At 46.4% G+C, this 20,425-nt stretch overlaps 1 protein-coding gene across 14 annotated transcripts in view; it reads left to right on the top strand.

Annotated features, from left to right (window-relative positions):
- LOC124007439 (signal-induced proliferation-associated protein 1-like) overlaps nt 1–20,425 on the top strand; it is a 46,601-nt gene extending 26,176 nt beyond the window's left edge. For 6 of the 14 annotated variants that reach the window (XM_046318020.1, XM_046318002.1, XM_046318028.1 and 3 more), the window contains exons 8-17: nt 1,785–2,394; nt 4,110–4,384; nt 6,205–6,588; nt 8,809–8,935; nt 9,059–9,191; nt 10,063–10,203; nt 10,372–10,470; nt 10,678–10,750; nt 12,097–12,172; nt 16,102–20,425. In XM_046318020.1, coding sequence (XP_046173976.1) covers nt 1,785–2,394; nt 4,110–4,384; nt 6,205–6,588; nt 8,809–8,935; nt 9,059–9,191; nt 10,063–10,203; nt 10,372–10,470; nt 10,678–10,750; nt 12,097–12,172; nt 16,102–16,371 — 2,188 coding nt within the window. In that variant the 3' untranslated portion in view covers nt 16,372–20,425. The other 8 variants (XM_046318078.1, XM_046318052.1, XM_046318070.1 and 5 more) reach the window with 8 other exon arrangements.

The following is a 20,425-nucleotide window of genomic DNA, read 5'->3' as shown; positions in this document are numbered from 1 at the left end:
TGTCTCGAGCTGTACCGCTGTCCCTGGCTGCTCATTAACTGTCTCTGTTTGTCTCGAGCTGTACCGCTGTCCCTGGCTGCTCCACAACTGTCTCTGTTTGTCTCGAGCTGTACCGCTGTCCCTGGCTGCTCATTAACTGTCTCTGTTTGTCTCGAGCTGTACCGCTGTACCTGGCTGCTCATTAACTGTCTCTGTTTGTCTCGAGCTGTACCGCTGTCCCTGGCTGCTCCACAACTGTCTCTGTTTGTCTCAAGCTGTACCGCTGTCCCTGGCTGCTCCACAACTGTCTCTGTTTGTCTCGAGCTGCACCGCTGTCCCTGGCTGCTCCACAACTGTCTCTGTTTGTCTCGAGCTGTACCGCTGTCCCTGGCTGCTCCATAACTGTCTCTGTTTGTCTCGAGCTGCACCGCTGTCCCTGGCTGCTCCACAACTGTCTCCGTTTGTCTCGAGCTGCACCGCTGTCCCTGGCTGCTCCACAACTGTCTCTGTTTGTCTCAAGCTGCACCGCTGTCCCTGGCTGCTCCACAACTGTCTCTGTTTGTCTCGAGATGCACCGCTGTCCCTGGCTGCTCCACAACTGTCTCTGTTTGTCTCGAGCTGTACCGCTGTCCCTGGCTGCTCCACAACTGTCTCTGTTTGTCTCGAGCTGTACCGCTATCCCTGGCTGCTCCACAACTGTCTCTGTTTGTCTCGAGCTGTACCGCTGTCCCTGGCTGCTCCACAACTGTCTCTGTTTGTCTCGAGCTGTACCGCTGTCCCTGGCTGCTCCACAACTGTCTCTGTTTGTCTCGAGCTGTACCGCTGTCCCTGGCTGCTCCACAACTGTCTCTGTTTGTCTCGAGCTGTACCGCTGTCCCTGGCTGCTCCACAACTGTCTCTGTTTGTCTCGAGCTGTACCGCTGTCCCTGGCTGCTCCACAACTGTCTCTGTTTGTCTCGAGCTGTACCGCTGTCCCTGGCTGCTCCACAACTGTCTCTGTTTGTCTCGAGCTGTACCGCTGTCCCTGGCTGCTCCACAACTGTCTCCGTTTGTCTCAAGCTGTACCACTGTCCCTGGCTGCTCCACAACTGTCTCCGTTTGTCTCGAGCTGTACCGCTGTCCCTGGCTGCTCCACAACTGTCTCTGTTTGTCTCGAGCTGCACCGCTGTCCCTGGCTGCTCCACAACTGTCTCTGTTTGTCTCGAGCTGCACCGCTGTCCCTGGCTGCTCCACAACTGTCTCTGTTTGTCTCGAGCTGTACCGCTGTCCCTGGCTGCTCCACAACTCTCTGTTTGTCTCGAGCTGCACGGCTGTCCCTGGCTGCTCCACAACTGTCTCTGTTTGTCTCGAGCTGTACCGCTGTCCCTGGCTGCTCCACAACTGTCTCTGTTTGTCTCGAGCTGTACCGCTGTCCCTGGCTGCTCCACAACTGTCTCTGTTTGTCTCGAGCTGCACCGCTGTCCCTGGCTGCTCCACAACTGTCTCTGTTTGTCTCGAGCTGTACCTCTGTCCCTGGCTGCTCCACAACTGTCTCTGTTTGTCTCGAGCTGTACCGCTGTCCCTGGCTGCTCCACAACTGTCTCTGTTTGTCTCGAGCTGTACCGCTGTCCCTGGCTGCTCCACAACTGTCTCTGTATGTTTATCTGCTTTCAGCATTATCAATCAGAAATGACAGGTGTAACAACATGTTTACTGTTGTCACATTGTATTTACAAGGGTATCAAAACTAGAAGTGTGCTGTAAGACTCTGATTATGGGGTTGGATCTCTGATTTTTTTTACCCTGACAATCTCTCTCGCCCCCAGGGTGGCGGTAACACGCTCCAAAGACATCCCGTTATTCGGGCCTCTGTTCCCTAAGGGTGCTCGATTCCCCCGTTCCCCTGCCTTCAGAGACTTCCTGCTGGCCAAGGCGGTGAACGCTGAGAACGCTGCCGAGAAGGCGGAGAAGTTCCGCTCCATGGCCACGCGTACACGGCAGGAGTACCTGAAAGACCTGGCAGAGAACTACGTGACCACCACGCCAATCGACTCTTCCACCAAGTTCCCCCTGCTGTCCCTGGGGGGCAAGCGCAAAGACAAACTGAAGGGGGCCAAGGGGGCAGAGCTGCACAGTGCTGGGGCGCTAGTCTGGGCTGTCAGGGCCACCAGTGGGAATGAGGAGGAGACTGGAGGACAAAAGCTGCCCTGTCTACTGGGGGTCTCAGCTGAATCAGTGGTGCTGATCGAGAGATACACACGGAGGGTGGTGTTCAACTGCTGCTGCCGTGACGTGATTGGCTGGAAGGCGGTGACAGACAGCAGGGCCATAGGTGGGCCTTGCCTGGATATCTTCTATGAGAGGGGGGAGGCAGTGTCAATCAGTGTGATGGACAGCCAGGCAGAGGAGATACGGGAGATGGTGCAGAGACTAGAGGTGAGTGGAAAGGCTTTCAAACACCACTGCTCATATTGTGTTATCGCATCATGGTTTCTGTTCCGATGTTACATACAGTGGGGCAAAAAAGTATTTAGCCAGCCACCAATTATGCAAGTTCTCCCACTTAAAAAGATGAGAGAGGCCTGTAATTTTCATCATAGGTACACTTCAACTGTGACAGACAAAATGAGAAAAAAATCCAGAAAATCACATTGTAGGATTTTTAATGAATTTATTTGCAAATTATGGTGGAAAATAAGTATTTGGTCACTGACAAACAAGCAACATTTCTGGCTCTCACAGACCTGTAACTTCTTCTTTAAGAGGCTCCTCTGTCCTCCACTCGTTACCTGTATTAATGGCACCTGTTTGAACTTGTTATCAGTATAAAAGACACCTGTCCACAACCTCAAACAGTCACACTCCAAACTCCACTATGGCCAAGACCAAAGAGCTGTCAAAGGACACCAGAAACAAAATTGTAGACCTGCACCAGGCTGGGAAGACTGAATCTGCAATAGCTAAGCAGCTTGGTTTGAAGAAATCAACTGTGGGTGCAATTATTAGGAAATGGAAGACATACAAGACCACTGATAATCTTCCTCGATCTGGGGCTCCACAAAAGATCTCACCCCGTGGGGTCAAAATGATCACAAGAACGGTGAGAAAAAATCACAGAACAACACGGGGGGACCTAGTGAATGACCTGCAGAGAGCTGGGACCAAAGTAACAAAGCCTACCATCAGTAATACACTACGCCGCCATGGACTCAAATCCCGCAGTGCCAGACGTGTCCCCCTGCTTAAGCCAGTACATGTCCAGGCCCGTCTGAAATTTGCTAGAGAGCATTTGGATGATCCAGAAGAAGATTGGGAGAATGTCATATGGTCAGATGAAACCAAAATATAACTGTTTGGTAAAAACTCAACTCGTCGTGTCTGGAGGACAAAGAATGCTGAGTTGCATCCAAAGAACACCATACCTACTGTGAAGCATGGGGGTGGAAACATCATGCTCTGGGGCTGTTTTTCTGCAAAGGGACCAGGATGACTGGTCCGTGTAAAGGAAAGAATGAATGGGGCCATGTATCGTGAGATTTTGAGTGAAAACCTCCTTCCATCAGCAAGGGCATTGAAGATGAAACGTGGCTGGGTCTTTCAGCATGACAATGATCCCAAACACACCGCCCGCGCAACGAAGGAGTGGCTTCGTAAGAAGCATTTCAAGGTCCTGGAGTGGCCTAGCCAGTCTCCAGATCTCAACCCCATAGAAAATCTTTGGAGGGAGTTTAAAGTCCGTGTTGCCCAGCAACAGCCCCAAAACATCACTGCTCTAGAGGAGATCTGCATGGAGGAATGTGCCAAAATACCAGCAACAGTGTGTGAAAACCTTGTGAAGACTTACAGAAAACGTTTGACCTCTGTCATTGCCAACAAAGGGTATATAACAAAGTATTGAGAAACTTTTGTTATTGACCAAATACTTATTTTCCACCATAATTTGCAAATAAATTCATTAAAAATCCTACAATGTGATTTTCTGGATTTTTTTCCTCATTTTGTCTGTCATAGTTGAAGTGTACCTATGATGAAAATTACAGGCCTCTCTCATCTTTTTAAGTGGGAGAACTTGCACAATTGCTGGCTGACTAAATGCTTTTTTGCCCCACTGTAACTGTATTCAACTCACTGGGTCCTGTTGTTATCCTCAGCTGGTGACGCGGGGCTGTGAGGCGCGGGAGGTGACCCCGCTGCGTGATGGGGTGGGCCAGCCAGGCTTCCTGATGAGCGAGGAGGGCTTTGTGACAGACCTGCAGCGATTTGGCTATGCGGAGAGTGGGGGTCTGCAGCTGGGGGCGCGGGTGGTGCGACTGTGTGGTCACGCCCTGGTGCACCTGGGGCCGGAGGAGAGGGCCAGAATTCTCCGCACTGCCCACAAGATCCACATCACCGTCATCCCTCCAGACGAGAACGGCAAGCCCCGCAGGTCAGAGAGGGGGAGTGAGAGATGGATGGGGATAGAGGAGAGTGGGGAGGGTAGGGTAACATGGCAAGGATTAGGGTAGAGGCAGAAAGGGAGAGGGGGATGGGGGTCAGGGTTGTAAAGTGTTTTAGTAGTGTGGTAGGTGAAGAGTAATGTTGATGAGTGGATGAGGGGTTAAAGGAGTAGGAGGAGGGAGGGCTGAGGGGAACAGATTCATTGAGGAGGCCAGGGAGGCACCATGCCAGGGTCACAGCTCACTCTGTTCTTTATGGCGTGCTGTCGTCAGTGTCCCACCAACTGGCTAACCACCAATCAATGGCTCTAATGGCCTCTAATGATAGTGGCCCAGGTAGTGGCTGTTAGCAGAACCCTCTACATCCTTTTAATGTCAGCCAGATCGCCAGTGTTCCAGTGTTACTGCAGCCTGGTGAAGGAGGAACTGCTCAGATAGAGGAAAGGGAACACTTAACAGGATATTAGCTTCACAACTTTGCTTACCACATACCTGTCAAACTGGCTAGTGGAAATATCTAGAGAGATAGCGGATGCTGCTTTGACAGTCATGTTTAACATCAGCCCCCAAAAAAGTGTGGCGGCTGTTACAATGTTGTCACATCCTGTGATAGGGAATGACACTTCTTTGATTTCAAAGAGATTCCATGTTTCTTCATAAGTATTTCTTGTTTTATCCTCCCCATCCGTCTGGCTCAGAGGTACTGCTCTAGAATACTAAAGCACGGACCAGACGTGTTTGTACATTCTTTAAAACTTTTCTTTTGGTGTGAGCCGTACCGTCATTGATTTCAACAACCACAGACTACAGTATGGCACAGAAAAGTATAGTACAGTATAACGTACTGCATTATACCATATTTTACTCTTGTGTACTCTACTGAACTAAACTGTACTTTACTTAACTGTACCCTACTGCATTAAACTTCACTCTGCTCTACTCTACTGAGTTAAACTCTACTGTCCTGTACCATACCGTGCCGTACTCTACTCTACTGTACTCTACTGTGCTCTACAGCAGTACTTCCCAAACTGTGGGAACCACTGTCATTCAGCAGACGCTCTTATCCAGAGTGACTTTTCTTGTACCCACCTTTATTTTATCTTGTATTTTGATTATGGAGTTTTGTCAAGTCTATTAAACGACTCCATTTATACCAAGTTTGATTCTCCTGCGCCCGACTTCCCTGCCACCTACACACACAACATTACAGAACCACTGTCATTCAGCAGACACTCTCGTCCAGAGTGACTTACAGTCAGTGCATTCGACTAAGGTATATAAAACATATCGCAGTCATAACAAGAAAAAGAACAACATTTCTGTATCCGTTACTGAGAATGATATTGTAGTTGAAGTGGTCTGTTGGTTTATTATAATACAGTAGGTTGGACTACCTTGAACATCATCTTTGCCAGATTTAAAGTTTCTGAAAAAGCTAACGGTGCGTGTGACAGAAAGAACAAAATAGTAACATTACTGTGATATAACGCTTACTTCCTTTAGAATATATGTGCAGTAGAAAATTGGCCATACATATTTTCAACGTCTGTAAATCACGCGGTTTCTACGTTCATTCCAAACAGAAAATGAACCTGATTTCAACGTCTGGGAAAAGTTGTATTTTCACCTTTCTTTCAGCACCTAAAATGAACCTAACTTCAACGTCTGGCGAAGACATCTTTTCAATGTCATTTTGCTTACTGGATTGTATCATTCCTGATCAAATTGAATGCTTAAAAAGGGAAGTATGAATATTTCCTCAGTAATAACATGTTGTCGGTGTGTATTCTGTCTCTGATGGCTCCAGGAGTTTCTCAGAGTTGTACCAGAAAGCCATCCAGGATGCAGAGCGTAAGCCTGGGGAGGGCCAGTCTGGAGAGGCCTGGGTACTGGACGAGAGGGAGGAGGAGGAGGAGATGGAGGAAGAGGAGCGTGAACAGGGAGAGGGAAAGGAGGCGGAGACGATGGAGGGACCAGCTGAGGGAGGAGAGGCTGAGGACAGGCCGTCAGAGATGGGACAGGGTGAGGAGGACCAGGGGGACCAGGGCTCCCTTTTCTCCACACCCAGCCTGCCTATTTTACGGGCCACCTCCCTGCATGACCACCCCCCCAACCAGACCATGGAGGCAATCAGCCACTCCCAGCTAACACGCAGCTACTCCTTAGAGTACTCCCGGGACATATGTGGCGGGTACGTGACCTCCACCCTCAGTCTCATCATACACCTCAGGTTATCTCTGCTTTACTCAGAGGATTTTCTGACATCCGGGGGCTTGACATTAACGCGTGTCCTCTCATAACATTTTTTTTGTTGGACTGAGTGTGCAAAACATTAGGTACACCAATCTTTCCATGACATAGACTAACCAGGTGAATCCAGGTGAAGGCAATGATCCCTTATTGATGTCAACTGTTAAATCCACTTCAATCAGTGTAGATGAAGGAGAGGAGACAGGTTAAAGAAAGATTTTAAAACCTTGAGACAATTGAGACATGGATTGTGTATGTGTGCCATTCAGAGGGTGAGTGGGCGAGACAAAAGATTTAAGTGCCTTTGAACAGTGTATGGTAGTAGGGGCCATGCACACCGGTTTGAGTGTGTCAAGAACTGCAACACTGCAACACAGCCTACTTGGCAACTGTGGGAAGCATTGGAGTCAACAGCAGCATCCCTGTGGAACGCTTTCTACACCTTGTAGTCCATTCCCCGAGAATTTGAGGCTGTTCTGAGAGCAAAAGGGCATGCAATTAAATATTAGGAAGGTGTTCCTAATGTTTTATACACTCAGTGTAGATATAAGTTGTCCCAATGGACTAGTAAAAGAAACACATAAAAATCACAATATCAAACAATTTCTCCGATCAGAGAGGCCAATAATATTCAAAAATATTTATTTTTCATGTACATAAATAACAAAGCCTACAGGTCAAAGTGTAGGTGAAATGCATATTGGCTACAGCCTCATGTCCAAACCGATAATGACATGAGGGAGGCCTTAGAAAATGTAGCCAAACTTTAATGAGCCTTTTAATTCAATAAATATAGGCTAAACGCCAGTCATGTTTGACTAATATAATGAAGTAAAATGAACATGAACCTTTATGGGCTTGATTCTGTACTCGAGGCACCAGAGAGTCGGAGGGGTCAGCATTTTGAAACTATTAAAAAAATTAATGTAATTGTTTAAAACCTGGACGTTTCATGTCATTTTATGATGCATGTATTACCTTGTTTCAAAGTAGCCTAGCCAAAATAGGACCATAGAAATGTTGAGAGAATTATTTTATAAACACTTAATATGACATTGAAAACAGCATTTCTCTCATGTTCTATTGGTTTTCAAATCCACCTGATTTTATTGTCAGGCAGCCAAAGGTATTATCCTAGTCATATTGGTAACTCATGCTAGTTGAAGCATCTTTTGATCTCCCCTCTTACTTTCTAACAGATATTTTCATCTCTGTCACATAGAACCACATGGGCTGTGCTTTGTAGTGCGCTTTGTGGTGCGCTTTGTGGTGCGCTTTGTTTTGTGGTGCGCTTTGTGGTGCGCTTTGTGGTGCGCTTTGTGGTGATAATATAGAAACTTTATCGAAATGTTAAGCTTAATGGTCTGGTCTGTTGCATCAGCCTCATTGCTTTTTACAATGTTTTATAAATATTTATACAAACATTTTTTGGCTGTATAATTTTTTGGGCTGTATTTGAGGTCTCTCGCCCCAGAACTGTCCCAGAGTTTTAAACTTTCAACATATTTTTTATCGTCTCAGGGACAATGGGACGACATAAATGTATAGAGCCGTGGAGAGAATTTATTTTATAAAGACATAAAAAGTATTTGGTTGTAATTGTAATGTTTCAATATTTTATAGGCGACCAAGGGTGGTCAACCATCCTCCACGAGAGCCTTAAAAAGGCCGTGTTGTATTTCGAGACAGGCTTGAATATGCAAAGACGGGAGCCTATATTTTTGTCTGATTCTCTATCGTAAAAAAAGATAGGAATGCATTTGATTTTGTAAAGGGGTTCCTTGCATCATAGAATTATGTAAAAATGGTGTTACAGACCTTTTTTTTAGGGGGGGGGGTGACTTCAGCTTTCGGACAAGTAAAAATCTGTTCTGCTTGTCGCAAGGATAAATGGAGAAAAAAAGGTTCATGTCAAGCCCTGCATCCTAGTCATCCTGCGTTAAGACATAATGGTTTTACGAGGCATTACTTTGTGCGTGTGTATTTATGGTTTCACAGTAAGCAGAAGCAGACTGCTAAACTCAAATCTTAGCCCAAATTTGAGCTATCCTGAAGATTACTAGGTTAACCAGTTTGCCCTCCAGATTGGATTGGAAAGTCATTAGTATAAACAGCGGATTTATAATGTATGTCTCAATCTCCACGTGTCTCTCTGTGACAGGCATGTGTATGACAACGTGGGTGTAAAGATGGAACGTCACATCTATGAGAACCCAGGGGAGCTGAGAGACTCCACGCCTGACCTCATCCTGGCTGTTAAACCCAAGGTGCCCCTGGACGAGGAGCAGGTACAGAGACACACACGGACAAACACCTGGTGAGTGATCTGTTGAAGGTTCCCTATTCGATAAACCTCTAACCCTCTTCTCTCTGTCTCTCTTCTCCCTGTCTCTCTGTCTCTCTCTCTCTAGTTTGTAGGGGCTGAGTTGGGTGAGGAGAGGACGTTAGCGAGGGACCCTTCCCTGTCCTCCGCCCGGTTGTCGTGTCTGGACAGAACAGAGAGGAACTCCCGAGCTTTGAGCCTACACAACTCCATCACCAAGAGTGGGTGTTCCACCACACCGCTCACTCTGTCCTCCGTAACCATCCCATTCCTCTCAAATGTCCTCGCACACCTCTAAAGCATCAACATATCCTCAAATGTCAACTTCTAGCTAGACTTCCTTTGTCGAGATGAGGTTGGTGATGTGTTATGAATCCCACTTCCTATGTATTTCTCCTGTATAAAACAGCATGCATGGGCGGTAGCGAAGAGGGATCTCCTCAATGATCTTGATAACGCTCATAATCGACAAGGAACACACCGTTGTTCCTCTGCCACAGCAACCAACAGCTTGAGAGGGAGAGCAGTCAAACAAAAGAGAGAAGCTGTAAAGAGTGAGAGATGAGTCGCTATGATAAGAGGAGGAGTGTGAAGGCATGGCTAGGAGGCTGATCGGACGGACAGGCAGCTGTCTGAAACAAAAGTCCTCTGCGCAGACCCTGTGCCAGCTGATAAGGCCAGGCGGAATGGTGCTGAAATTGAACAATTACAACTGTTCAAAAATGCTCTCCGCTTTAATTGAGCCTCAAATCCGTTTTTAGCCTCCGGACCCTTTCTCCCCTAAACCCCTCTTCTCATTATCCTCATTTAGCCCTGCCTTCCATCCCCTTTGTCCCTCTTCTTTCATCTTGGCTGCCCCCTATCCCCTAACCCAATATGCCCCCCGCCCCTCTACCACCCCCTACGAGCTCCAGTCTAAAGGAGGGACAGATGGAGGGTGGGAGGGGTGGGCTTTAGGTTGCTTCAAATCAGGGATCCCTTTTGGACCATCTGCTCTCTCTCTCTCTCTCTCTGCCGTGAGGCTATGCAACTCATATTTCTATAAGAGCACACACACTCATCCTCTCAGCAAATACTTTGTTTTTTTTTCAGGAGGAGATTATCTCCGTTTCCCTCCCCACACTCCAGAAGTCAGTCACACACAGAGATGGAAAGAACCCACTTCTCCCTCTCACGCTGCAGCTAGTCGGCCAGTGCCACCGAGGCAGCAAAGCATCATGATACCACCCCCTGGTGGTGGCTCTTTGTCATTGTTAAACCAGAGAATTTGCCTGCTCATAAATCCCACAATTCTATTGTGTTGTCAAACTGTATTGTCCTACATACATTCATGGTCTGCTACTCCCCTCAGAGATATGCTTTTGTGATGAAAGCACATTGAAACCCTGTTTTCTCTCTCAGTCCTGTCCGAGAACACAGATTCCTCAGAGGAGGAGTGGCAGTCTATAGCTGATCTAGCCTCCGCCTGTCGCGGCATCCTGGAGGCCTTGTCACAGGAAGGTAAGAAAACATCTGCGGGGGATTACAACAGATGATTTATTTTATTTGACTAAATACATCTACATCTGTTATATTTTACACATTATCACTGGAAATGGCAATCGTGGCAGTGTTGAAAATGAAACATGGTACATTTTCTATTCAGCCTATACGACTGTGTGGTTGAGCTCGGTGACTAACACGGTTGAGTGATGTGTCATGTTTCAGATCGTAAAGCAGGAGATGGGACCCAAGGAGCAGACTCCCTGACAGATGGCAAGCTAAAGGACATGAAGGACAGGTGGGTTTGAGTCTCCAGCTTTACACACACACACACACACACACACACACACACACACACACACACACACACACACACACACACACACACACACACACACACACACACACACACACACACACACACACACACACACACACACACACACACACACACACACACACACACACACACACACAGTGGGTCACTGTAGACCTCTGCATATTTCTCTCTGTATGTGAACTCCAAATGGTGTCTGACTCATTGTGTGGATCTGTGTCTGTGGGAGTTTCTGATTCAGAGATGGACTGTTGAACAGTTCTCATAGTTCAGCCTCTGTTGCTCATCATGATACTGGCTCATTGGCATGTTGCCTGTCCTTATCTCGCTCTTCATCGTCTCTCACGCTTTTTTTCTCTTTCTTGAAGAACTGACTAACACTCGTTCTCTGTTCTGTCATGTATTGTCTTTCTGATTTAGTCAGTGCATCAGCCTCCCTCCTTGATTCCGTGTGGTGGCGTTTCCCTGGCAGCCCAGTCCCTCCTTATTGTCTCTCCCATTCTGACCCTATGTCTCTCTTGCTCACATACATACACGTATTTACTCACGGTCTTCTCATACACACACCAAACCAAAAGAAAGGATCCCTACTGGTAACACATACAGACACTACCGAACTACAGGTAGCTGACTAAATCTAAATCATGGAAACGCTTGAGTAAATGAGGGATACAAAGGATACAAAGGTGCTTCCACACAGGGGTGGTTATTGAGTTAATTAAGCAATGAACATCCCATCATGCTTAGGGTCATGTATACAAATTAACAGTTGCCCATTATTTTGGCTACCATGGCTAGAAGAAGAGATCTCAGTGACTTTAAAAGAGGGGACTCACAGGGGCATGTGGGGTTTAAAGTGTGTGTGTGTGTGTGTGTGTGTGTGTGTGTGTGTGTGTGTGTGTGTGTGTGTGTGTGTGTGTGTGTGTGTGTGTGTGTGTGTGTGTGTGTGTGTGTGTGTGTGTGTGTGTGTGTGTGTGTGTGTGTGTGTGTGTGTGTGTGTCACGTCACCAGATCTCAACCCAATTGAACACTAATGGGAGATTCTGGAGTAGATCTTGAGACTGCGCTATCCACCGTCCTCAACAAAACACCAATCTAGGGAATTTCCTGTGGAAGAATGGTGTCACATCCCTCCAATAGATTTCCAGACACCTTAGAATATATCCCAAGGCGCATTGGAGCTCTTCTGGCAGCCCAGGGTGGCCCAATGCCCTATTAAGACACTTTATGTTGGTGTTTCCTGTATTTTGGCAGTTACCTGTCTGTGCATTATGCTGAGTGTGTGTCTCTCTCCCATGTCCCTGTAGTGACTCCCCTGGCCACATGGAGAAGGTTTCCCAGCTGGAGGACATGCTGAAGAGGCTGCAGGACGACCTGCAAAAGGTACTCCCCATTCAGATGGCCAACCACAGCCCCTCCCCAGACCCCCCTCACAGCATCCTGCCCACACAGTAACCCCCCTCCCTCCCTCCGCCTCCCCCAACCCCCTGACTCCTACTGCAAACACACAAACACACAGAGGGAATGTAGAGGTAGGGCGGGCAGCAGTCGGGACAAGCAAAAGAAACCTGTCTTGTCATTGGGCAGGGTGAACAGAGGAGATGAGAAGATTGGCTGGAGTGACATTGGGCAAGCATGCTCACTCTCTCAACACCAAGCGACCAAATGGCAGCAGAGGCAAGTAAAAGCACGAGATGTGTCCTCTGCTGTTGTGTTAAGACAACAGAACAATAACAATTGGAAATAGAACTACTAAAAAACGGGCCCCGAATTCATTAACCCAATAACCCAAATCCACCACTAGGGTCCTTCATGGATGTGAAACATTGGAAGTGAAGTTCCTCCTCACAACCCTGAAAGTCTGACAGGCTGTCAGTCATCCCTGTGTGCAGCCTCTGGATCTCTTTGCACTATGTTCCTCACCCCGTTTACCGGCTCTTCTCTGGGAAACACGGGGACTTGGGGATACCTTTTGAAGTCCTCACAACCGCAGATTGACTGATTACTCTTGTAATGTATCAGGAAGAAGCACATTGGAGAAAGGGAGAGAGAGAAAGAGCGAAAGAAGGGAGAGAGAGAGAGAGAGAGAGAGAGAGAGAGAGAGAGAGAGAGAGAGAGAGAGAGAGAGAGAGAGAGAGAGAGAGAGAGAGAGATTTTGGAAGCCTCCCGAGCGTCCTTAAACACATTCTCAATTGGGTGAAACATGAATCCTGTGTTACAGTAACGAGAGTGTTTAATCTCGAAGGTCAAATGAAACCCTGTGGTATGCAGTGTGCGCTATATCCCCTCCAACCAAGTCCTTTTCACCACTCATATATCCAAGAGACGCCACACTGCCAGAGTTTTAAGCTGGCATCCGACTAAGTGAATGACATTCCAAGGATTTTTTTGTGCAAATGCTATTCGCTCAACTTGGTTCTTGAAACACGTGAGACATAAAGCACACAAAAGAATCAAACTCAAAAGAATCAAACTCAAAAGAATCAAACTCAAAAGAATCAAACTCTGCTGACTTTCTGGTCACAAACCCTGTGGCTATAACACCAACATAACCAAAGTCTTACCCTCTGTTTTTGTCTGTAACACCCTACGCCTCCTCGGAAAACTCACCATTAACACAGTATTATCATCAATTTACACAACACAGAGACATTGACAGTCAGGGACAATGAACCAAGGAGGACGACCTAACAGAGAACTACCACATCAGATGACCCCTTTCCACTTGTCTCTGTTGTTTACCCTCTGCCCTGGGAGAGTGAGTGAGTGAGCATGGTTGGTTCTAGGCTCTCCCAGTCCCATATTATGGCCAGTAGAAATAGGACTCACCGAAGACTGTGGGAGGGGCTAGTTGGGTTCCATTCAGAAGTGTGCTGTGTCACCTAGACTACTTTTGGTTAGTCTTTGGTTTCTGTCCATGACTGCCAAGAAGGGGAGGGTTTACAGCTGAGCTAGTACAGATTTGAGCAAAATCATCTGATGTGGCGATTAGAATGTGTTCCTCTGCTTTCTGTGTGAGTTACAATCTCATCAGTTTATTTTCCAATTATAAAGCTGAGTACTGGTTATTCCAGGTTAATTGATTTGCTTTAGGGCACAGTTGCACTATGGCCCACTAGGGAGTTGAACCAGCAAGACCATACAGTACTGCTGCTACCAAAGATAATTCCTATTGACCCAGATTGATGATAATACCTAACTGGTTTCAGCTATCATTCATTGTTATTGTCAATGTGTTGTGAGTCCCACGACTCACAACACAGCAGACAGACAGACAACACTGGAGTCAGTCAGGATAGAACCCACTCTACGTATAGACAATCGAATAAATCAACACCATCACACAAGGCAATGGTGTGTGGAGGCAATATTACATTGCGTTCTTTCCATTTTTTTTTTTTTTTGGAGATTGAGTTTGAATAAATCCAATCACCAAGCTAAGTATAGCTCGCTCACTCATGGCACGCTGTACTTATCGAAGATTAAGTTACAATGAGCTTACATTTCATACCATTGCTCAAACCCCTTACCCACTGCGGCGAATCCCTTACAGAAACACCACATGATTTCACAAAATCACATGATTGGAACATTTCACACGTGATCACATTTTCACATGTGTAGTTGCGTGTTGTCACATGCCGCTTTACATGTCGTCACGTTGTCACATTCACTTCACATAAAAGCACGTGGTCACATGAGAACATGTCATTTTGTAACACTTTTCCCGTAAAGGGATCTGGCATATTACTCTGCATCCAGTGTTGCCAACTTTCTGCAATGAAGCAAGCTTTCTTTATTGATCAACGACTTTGTTCTGCAAGTGAACAGCAGATGTGGCAACGCACATCTCTTTTGGAGGGCTACAAAAAGTCAGTTAAAGGTGGTGTGATAGGAATACAGTTGGCAAAACTGGTTGTGGTGGTAGTTGCCCCTGTCTGTTTGTCTACCCCGAGTCTCTGGTTTCCTGTCTCTGTTGCTACCGTGTATAACATAGCAAACAGGAAGCATTTACTATGGCAAATCACTGCTCTGAAAGTTGCAGTAGCTGATTTCAAACTCAGTTCCAAGTAGTGAGGGATTAGGGTGACCCCTGCTGTTTGCTAGATTAGGAATGCCTGTCATTTTGGAGTTTGAGTCTTTAGAGACATTTCACTTGTATAACAATCAGCTACATTAAACATGTTATGGCAATTCCTCTGCTCTCGTTTAAAGGTCCAATGGAGCTGTTTTACTGTGATTGTTTTCAATTAAAAGGGTCAAAAAGGGGCCTCCCGAGTGGCGCAGTGGTCTAAGGCTCTGCAGTGCTAGTTGTGCCACTAGAGAACCTGGTTTGAGTCCAGGCTCTGTCGCAGCCGGCCACGACTGGGAGACCCATGGGGCGGTGCACAAGCGTTGTCCAGGTTAGGGGAGGGTTTGGCCAGCAGGGATGTTCCTGTCCCATCGCGCCCTAGCAACTCCTGTGGCAGGCCAGACGAAATGCACTGACACGGTCACCAGGTGGACAGTGCTTCCTCCGACACATTGGTGTGGCTGGCTTCTGGGCTAAGCGGGCATTGTGTCAAGAAGCAGCTGGGCTGTGTTTTGGAGGACGCACAGCTCTCGACCTTCGCCTCTCCCGAGTCCGTACGGAAGTTGCAGCGATGGGACAGGACTGTAACTACCAATTGGATACCATGAAAAAGGGGTAAAATAATAAAATAAAAAATAATGGTCATAAAGAAATAAAAATAGCTTCTTGGCAAAGAGCAATTCCTCAAGCAAGAATTTTGCTATGACTGTCTGGGTGTGGTCTGGGAGTGGGGAGAACTAAAAAGTAGCTGTTATTGGCAGAGAGGTTTGGAACTCTCTTTCTTACTGGTCTATTAACTGTGATGTCACCGGGCAGGCCAAAACTCCATACCACCAAAACATGCTGACATTTCAGGCAGTCTTTTCAAACAGCTCTCTAAAAGGGCATTATCAAACTTTTCATAGTATTATTCCTACCTCATAGTGTGGAAATATATATAAAACACAGGAAAGTCTAGTTGTTGACTGCACTGGGTCTTTAATTAGAGATTGATTTATTAATTGGTTGTATGGTCTCGAACAAGTGGTTGCCATAGTAAATCCGTGTGAACATTTCCTCCATACGCCACCTCTCCCCATGGAGTGCTTTTATGGAAGGTAATTGGTTTGTATTTGCGTGTATGTGCGTGTGTGCAAGCATCTGGTATTTGTGTGTGCTTCTCCAGTACCCAGTCTTGCACTGCCTCCACCACTATAAGGCTTGTATGTTTGTGAACCCCTCTGTCTGTGTGTGCCTGCAGTCTTGTCCACTCAATGCAGCCACCCCTCACCCTCCTCCACCCATACCCAGCCCCCTCTCACCCCTCCATCCATCCCAGCCATGGTGGTCTGACAGACGGGTGTTGTTGTGTGCCGCTCCCTGGCAGGAGAAGGAGGACAAGGCGGTGCTGCAGGCCGAGGTGCAGAGCCTCAGGCAGAATAACCAGCGGCTGCAGGAGGAATCCCAGAGCACCGTGTCCCGCCTCATCAAAGTCACCGAGCTGCTGTGCAATGTCAACAAGCCCTGTTAGCTCCACCACAGTGCACACTGTGTACACACACACACACACACACACACACACACACACACACACACACACACACACACACACACACACACACACACACACACACACACACACACACACACACACACACACACACACACACACACACACACACACACACACACACACACACACACACACAAACAAACAAACAAACACACACAGATGATCGCACACAGATCACAAACACACTGCGCATTCAATATTGTATAAAAACACACCAGCACAGTACATCACCTGCTCTACACCACACATGTATAATACTCCACATTCTGTTGGATGACATTTTACCTCTGGGCAAGCCCATGAGGACGGAGTCAACTCAAAAAACGACTCTGAAACATTTCTCACCATCTGATAGTCCTCCCAATAGATTGACTAATGGTTGTGCTTTACCCAAGAGTGTGTTTTGTACCTTGAGTGTGCGCAAGTGAGTGTGTGTGTGTGTGTGTGCCGTCACTATGGTTCTTTTATCTTGCTTCACATACTTGACAAGTTGGGCAGAATAGCAATTGCTTAAAACAACCCAGTTGATTTAGAAGAGGCACGTGTGCAGCATGTTTGGTGGCTGTTTATTTCAATTGACACAAAGCGTGTGTGTATGTTTCATGAGGTACGTATGTAAACAGTAGTCTCCCTCCCCTCTCTGCTCAACCCACGCCATGATATGCAGCGTCTCGGACCGAGAGCAGTTCAGCTGGGCACCCTTAGAGTGGAGGGCCTTGGAGCTACATATTACACAGGGAAAAGGGAACATGACAATTGCATGCCTGCAGGCAGCCTGCTGGAAAATATGGAATGATGCATACTGACCCTGCCTCTCTCTGCCAACATTCTCGCGGAATGGTTCATTCATTGGGTAGAGACACCATTCTCTCCTCTCCATACCTCCTCAGCTTAATTTCAAGGGTGGTGGACTTGAGTATTCCACGTCTGCTTCCAGTGAATGAGACACAATTCATTTATAAGGGAATTGACTCACCGAATTTATTCTGATTGAGTTGAAACAGATATTCAAGTGGATAACACCTCTGCCGAGGATGAAACAATTGGGGGAGATCCTCGTCATCCCTGAAAGACTGGCTGTAGAAGCTATGCTGTAGAAAGTGCACCTCCTGCTGGACTGAACCATGCATTGTCGTAAGGCAGCTCTCCTTTTAGACAAAACTATTGTAGGGATTTAATGTGAACTGGACAGGATTTCTTTAGTGAACACAGCCTTCTGTGTTACAATATATGTTGTGTTTGATGGCCACAATGACAATTCAGTGTATTTGAAATGAATCCAGAATGGAGTGGTTACCTGTGGGTGAGGGATTCCCCCATTTCACCCTAATGTTTTTGTCTGTGTACCTACTGTATGTGTGTTTCTGTGTTGTTCTTGCACTTTTAGCATCACCTATATCGGCATGGGACAGGGCACATATTTAACCTCCTGCCCAGGTTCATGCCTTGCTTGAAACATTTAAGTGGATTTGATCTCACCACTTCACCTCACCCCACCTCACCTTCAGGTCCACTGCTGATGACGCCAATAACAATGTGAGATCAGAGGAGGACGGGATTATTCCTCCTCCAAGACTGTTCTGCCAAAAGATGCCAAGGCAGCTCTCCTACACCCAACTCAAACCACTGGACCCAGCTGTGTTGTACAGCTCTGTAAGGGATGCCAAACAAAAAGCTCTTGTTTGTTGTATATACTATTTTACTTCCTCTTGTAATTTTATTTTAGAGTCACTGTGATTACCCGGTACCAGCAGATAATGATATATTCAAATTAAATTATAAATCTAAACTTTATCTATATGTGAAGACAACATGTACAGCTGAACTGCTCAGTGCTACTTAGTACATTTGGTTGTGTTTGCCCTCAATTGCAGGATGGTTTAATATGGAGCCCAGTGTAAATGTGCCCAAACAGGCAGTTTGAGCCAGGCTGTTTAAAATGGTGATGCCTTGTTGTTGGAAATGATTAGCAGAGTGGAGAAGTGTAAGAATAGCTGATGTTTTACTGTGTTCTTCTGTATAGTTCTGTAGATTGTAGGAGGTTGATGAAGCATGATAATGCACCAGGTCACTTCCTAGCTCCCCTCTCTGTGTGTGTGTATGTATGTAACAAAAAAAAACACAAAAAAAATGTAATAACTTATTAATCTTGCAAATGTGGAATTCCCTGTTCGATGTGTCAATACAAGGGGAGGGAGGCAGCAATTAGATGTGCTATAAAGTTCAAATGGTATGATAGGGGTTGGTTTTAAGGAAGAATCTGTTTTTATATATACATTCAACTACAAGAAGACAAGAGGTCAAATATTTCTGCAGTGTTATAGTATTTCTTGGGGAAACGATAATGGCTATCAGTCATCGTTCTAGTATTGAGCTATTCATTCAGAGCTCCTACGTTCACGTTCAACAAGGTCTCTAATGCCACTAGGTACGCCTTAAAGAGTGACTCTGGGACTCTCCCGAGAGGACAGGACAGACAACATGGTCAGACTGGTTCATGTGAAGGCTTCTCTCTCAGACATTGTGCCTACCTGAAATTGTAATGTATGGTAACTCAGCGTGGTGTCTTCATTTCTGTTCTTCGTGGTCATTGTTTTCAGACAGTGTCGGGTTGTCCTGTATCCTGCAGGATAGACAGGTGTGTCTGCCACATGACAGTGGTAGATGTAAGGTTGGTTGGTATGGGGTCTCTCCAGGGTCTGCTCGTCAAGCCTCCCGGAGGATCTGTGGCCATTAAATCAAAAAGATGGGTTTAGGGACCCCAGGAAAGTGTCATAAAGGTTATATGAAGACGATATGAAGTGTGTTTGCTTTTGTTAGGTTAAAGGAAATGATCCGTATAGCGCTGGTTTAAGACCAGCATCTCCAACCTTATTGAATCACAATCATTCGATGCATAAAAACATAACTTTCTACAATCATTTGGACATGAACCATCCAGTGCACTTTGAACCCCCATTTATGTATCACAAAAAGTATCCCTGAGTGACACCTAACAACACCTTGTATGTCTCAGTGACCCATAACAACACCTTGTATGCCTGAGTGACTCCTAACAACACCTTGTATGCCTGAGTGACCCATAACAACACCTTGTATGCCTGAGTGACCCCTAACAACACCTTGTATGTCTCAGTGACCCATAACAACACCTTGTATGCCTGAGTGACTCCTAACAACACCTTGTATGTCTCAGTGACCCATAACAACACCTTGTATGTCTCAGTGACCCATAACAACACCTTGTATGCCTGAGTGACTCCTAACAACACCTTGTATGCCTGAGTGACCCATAACAACACCTTGTATGTCTCAGTGACCCATAACAACACCTTGTATGTCTCAGTGACCCATAACAACACCTTGTATGCCTGAGTGACTCCTAACAACACCTTGTATGCCTGAGTGACCCATAACAACACCTTGTATGCCTGAGTGACTCCTAACAACACCTTGTATGTCTCAGTGACCCATAACAACACCTTGTATGCCTGAGTGACTCCTAACAACACCTTGTATGCCTGAGTGACCCATAACAACACCTTGTATGCCTGAGTGACACCTAACAACACCTTGTATGTCTCAGTGACCCATAACAACACCTTGTATGCCTGAGTGACTCCTAACAACACCTTGTATGCCTGAGTGACCCATAACAACACCTTGTATGCCTGAGTGACCCCTAACAACACCTTGTATGTCTCAGTGACCCCTAACAACACCTTGTATGCCTCAGTGACCCATAACAACACCTTGTATGTCTCAGTGACCCATAACAACACCTTGTATGTCTCAGTGACCCATAACAACACCTTGTATGCCTCAGTGACCCATAACAACACCTTGTATGCCTGAGTGACCCCTAACAACATCTTGTATGCCTGAGTGACCCATAACAACACCTTGTATGCCTGAGTGACCCCTAACAACACCTTGTATGTCTCAGTGACCCATAACAACACCTTGTATGCCTGAGTGACCCCTAACAACACCTTGTATGCCTGAGTGACCC

Source organism: Oncorhynchus gorbuscha, linkage group LG02 (genome assembly GCF_021184085.1).
Source record: "Oncorhynchus gorbuscha isolate QuinsamMale2020 ecotype Even-year linkage group LG02, OgorEven_v1.0, whole genome shotgun sequence".
Taxonomy (NCBI): domain Eukaryota; kingdom Metazoa; phylum Chordata; class Actinopteri; order Salmoniformes; family Salmonidae; genus Oncorhynchus; species Oncorhynchus gorbuscha.
The sequence above is the reverse complement of the archived record's forward strand: the minus strand, read 5'-3'. Positions and strand labels throughout refer to the sequence as shown.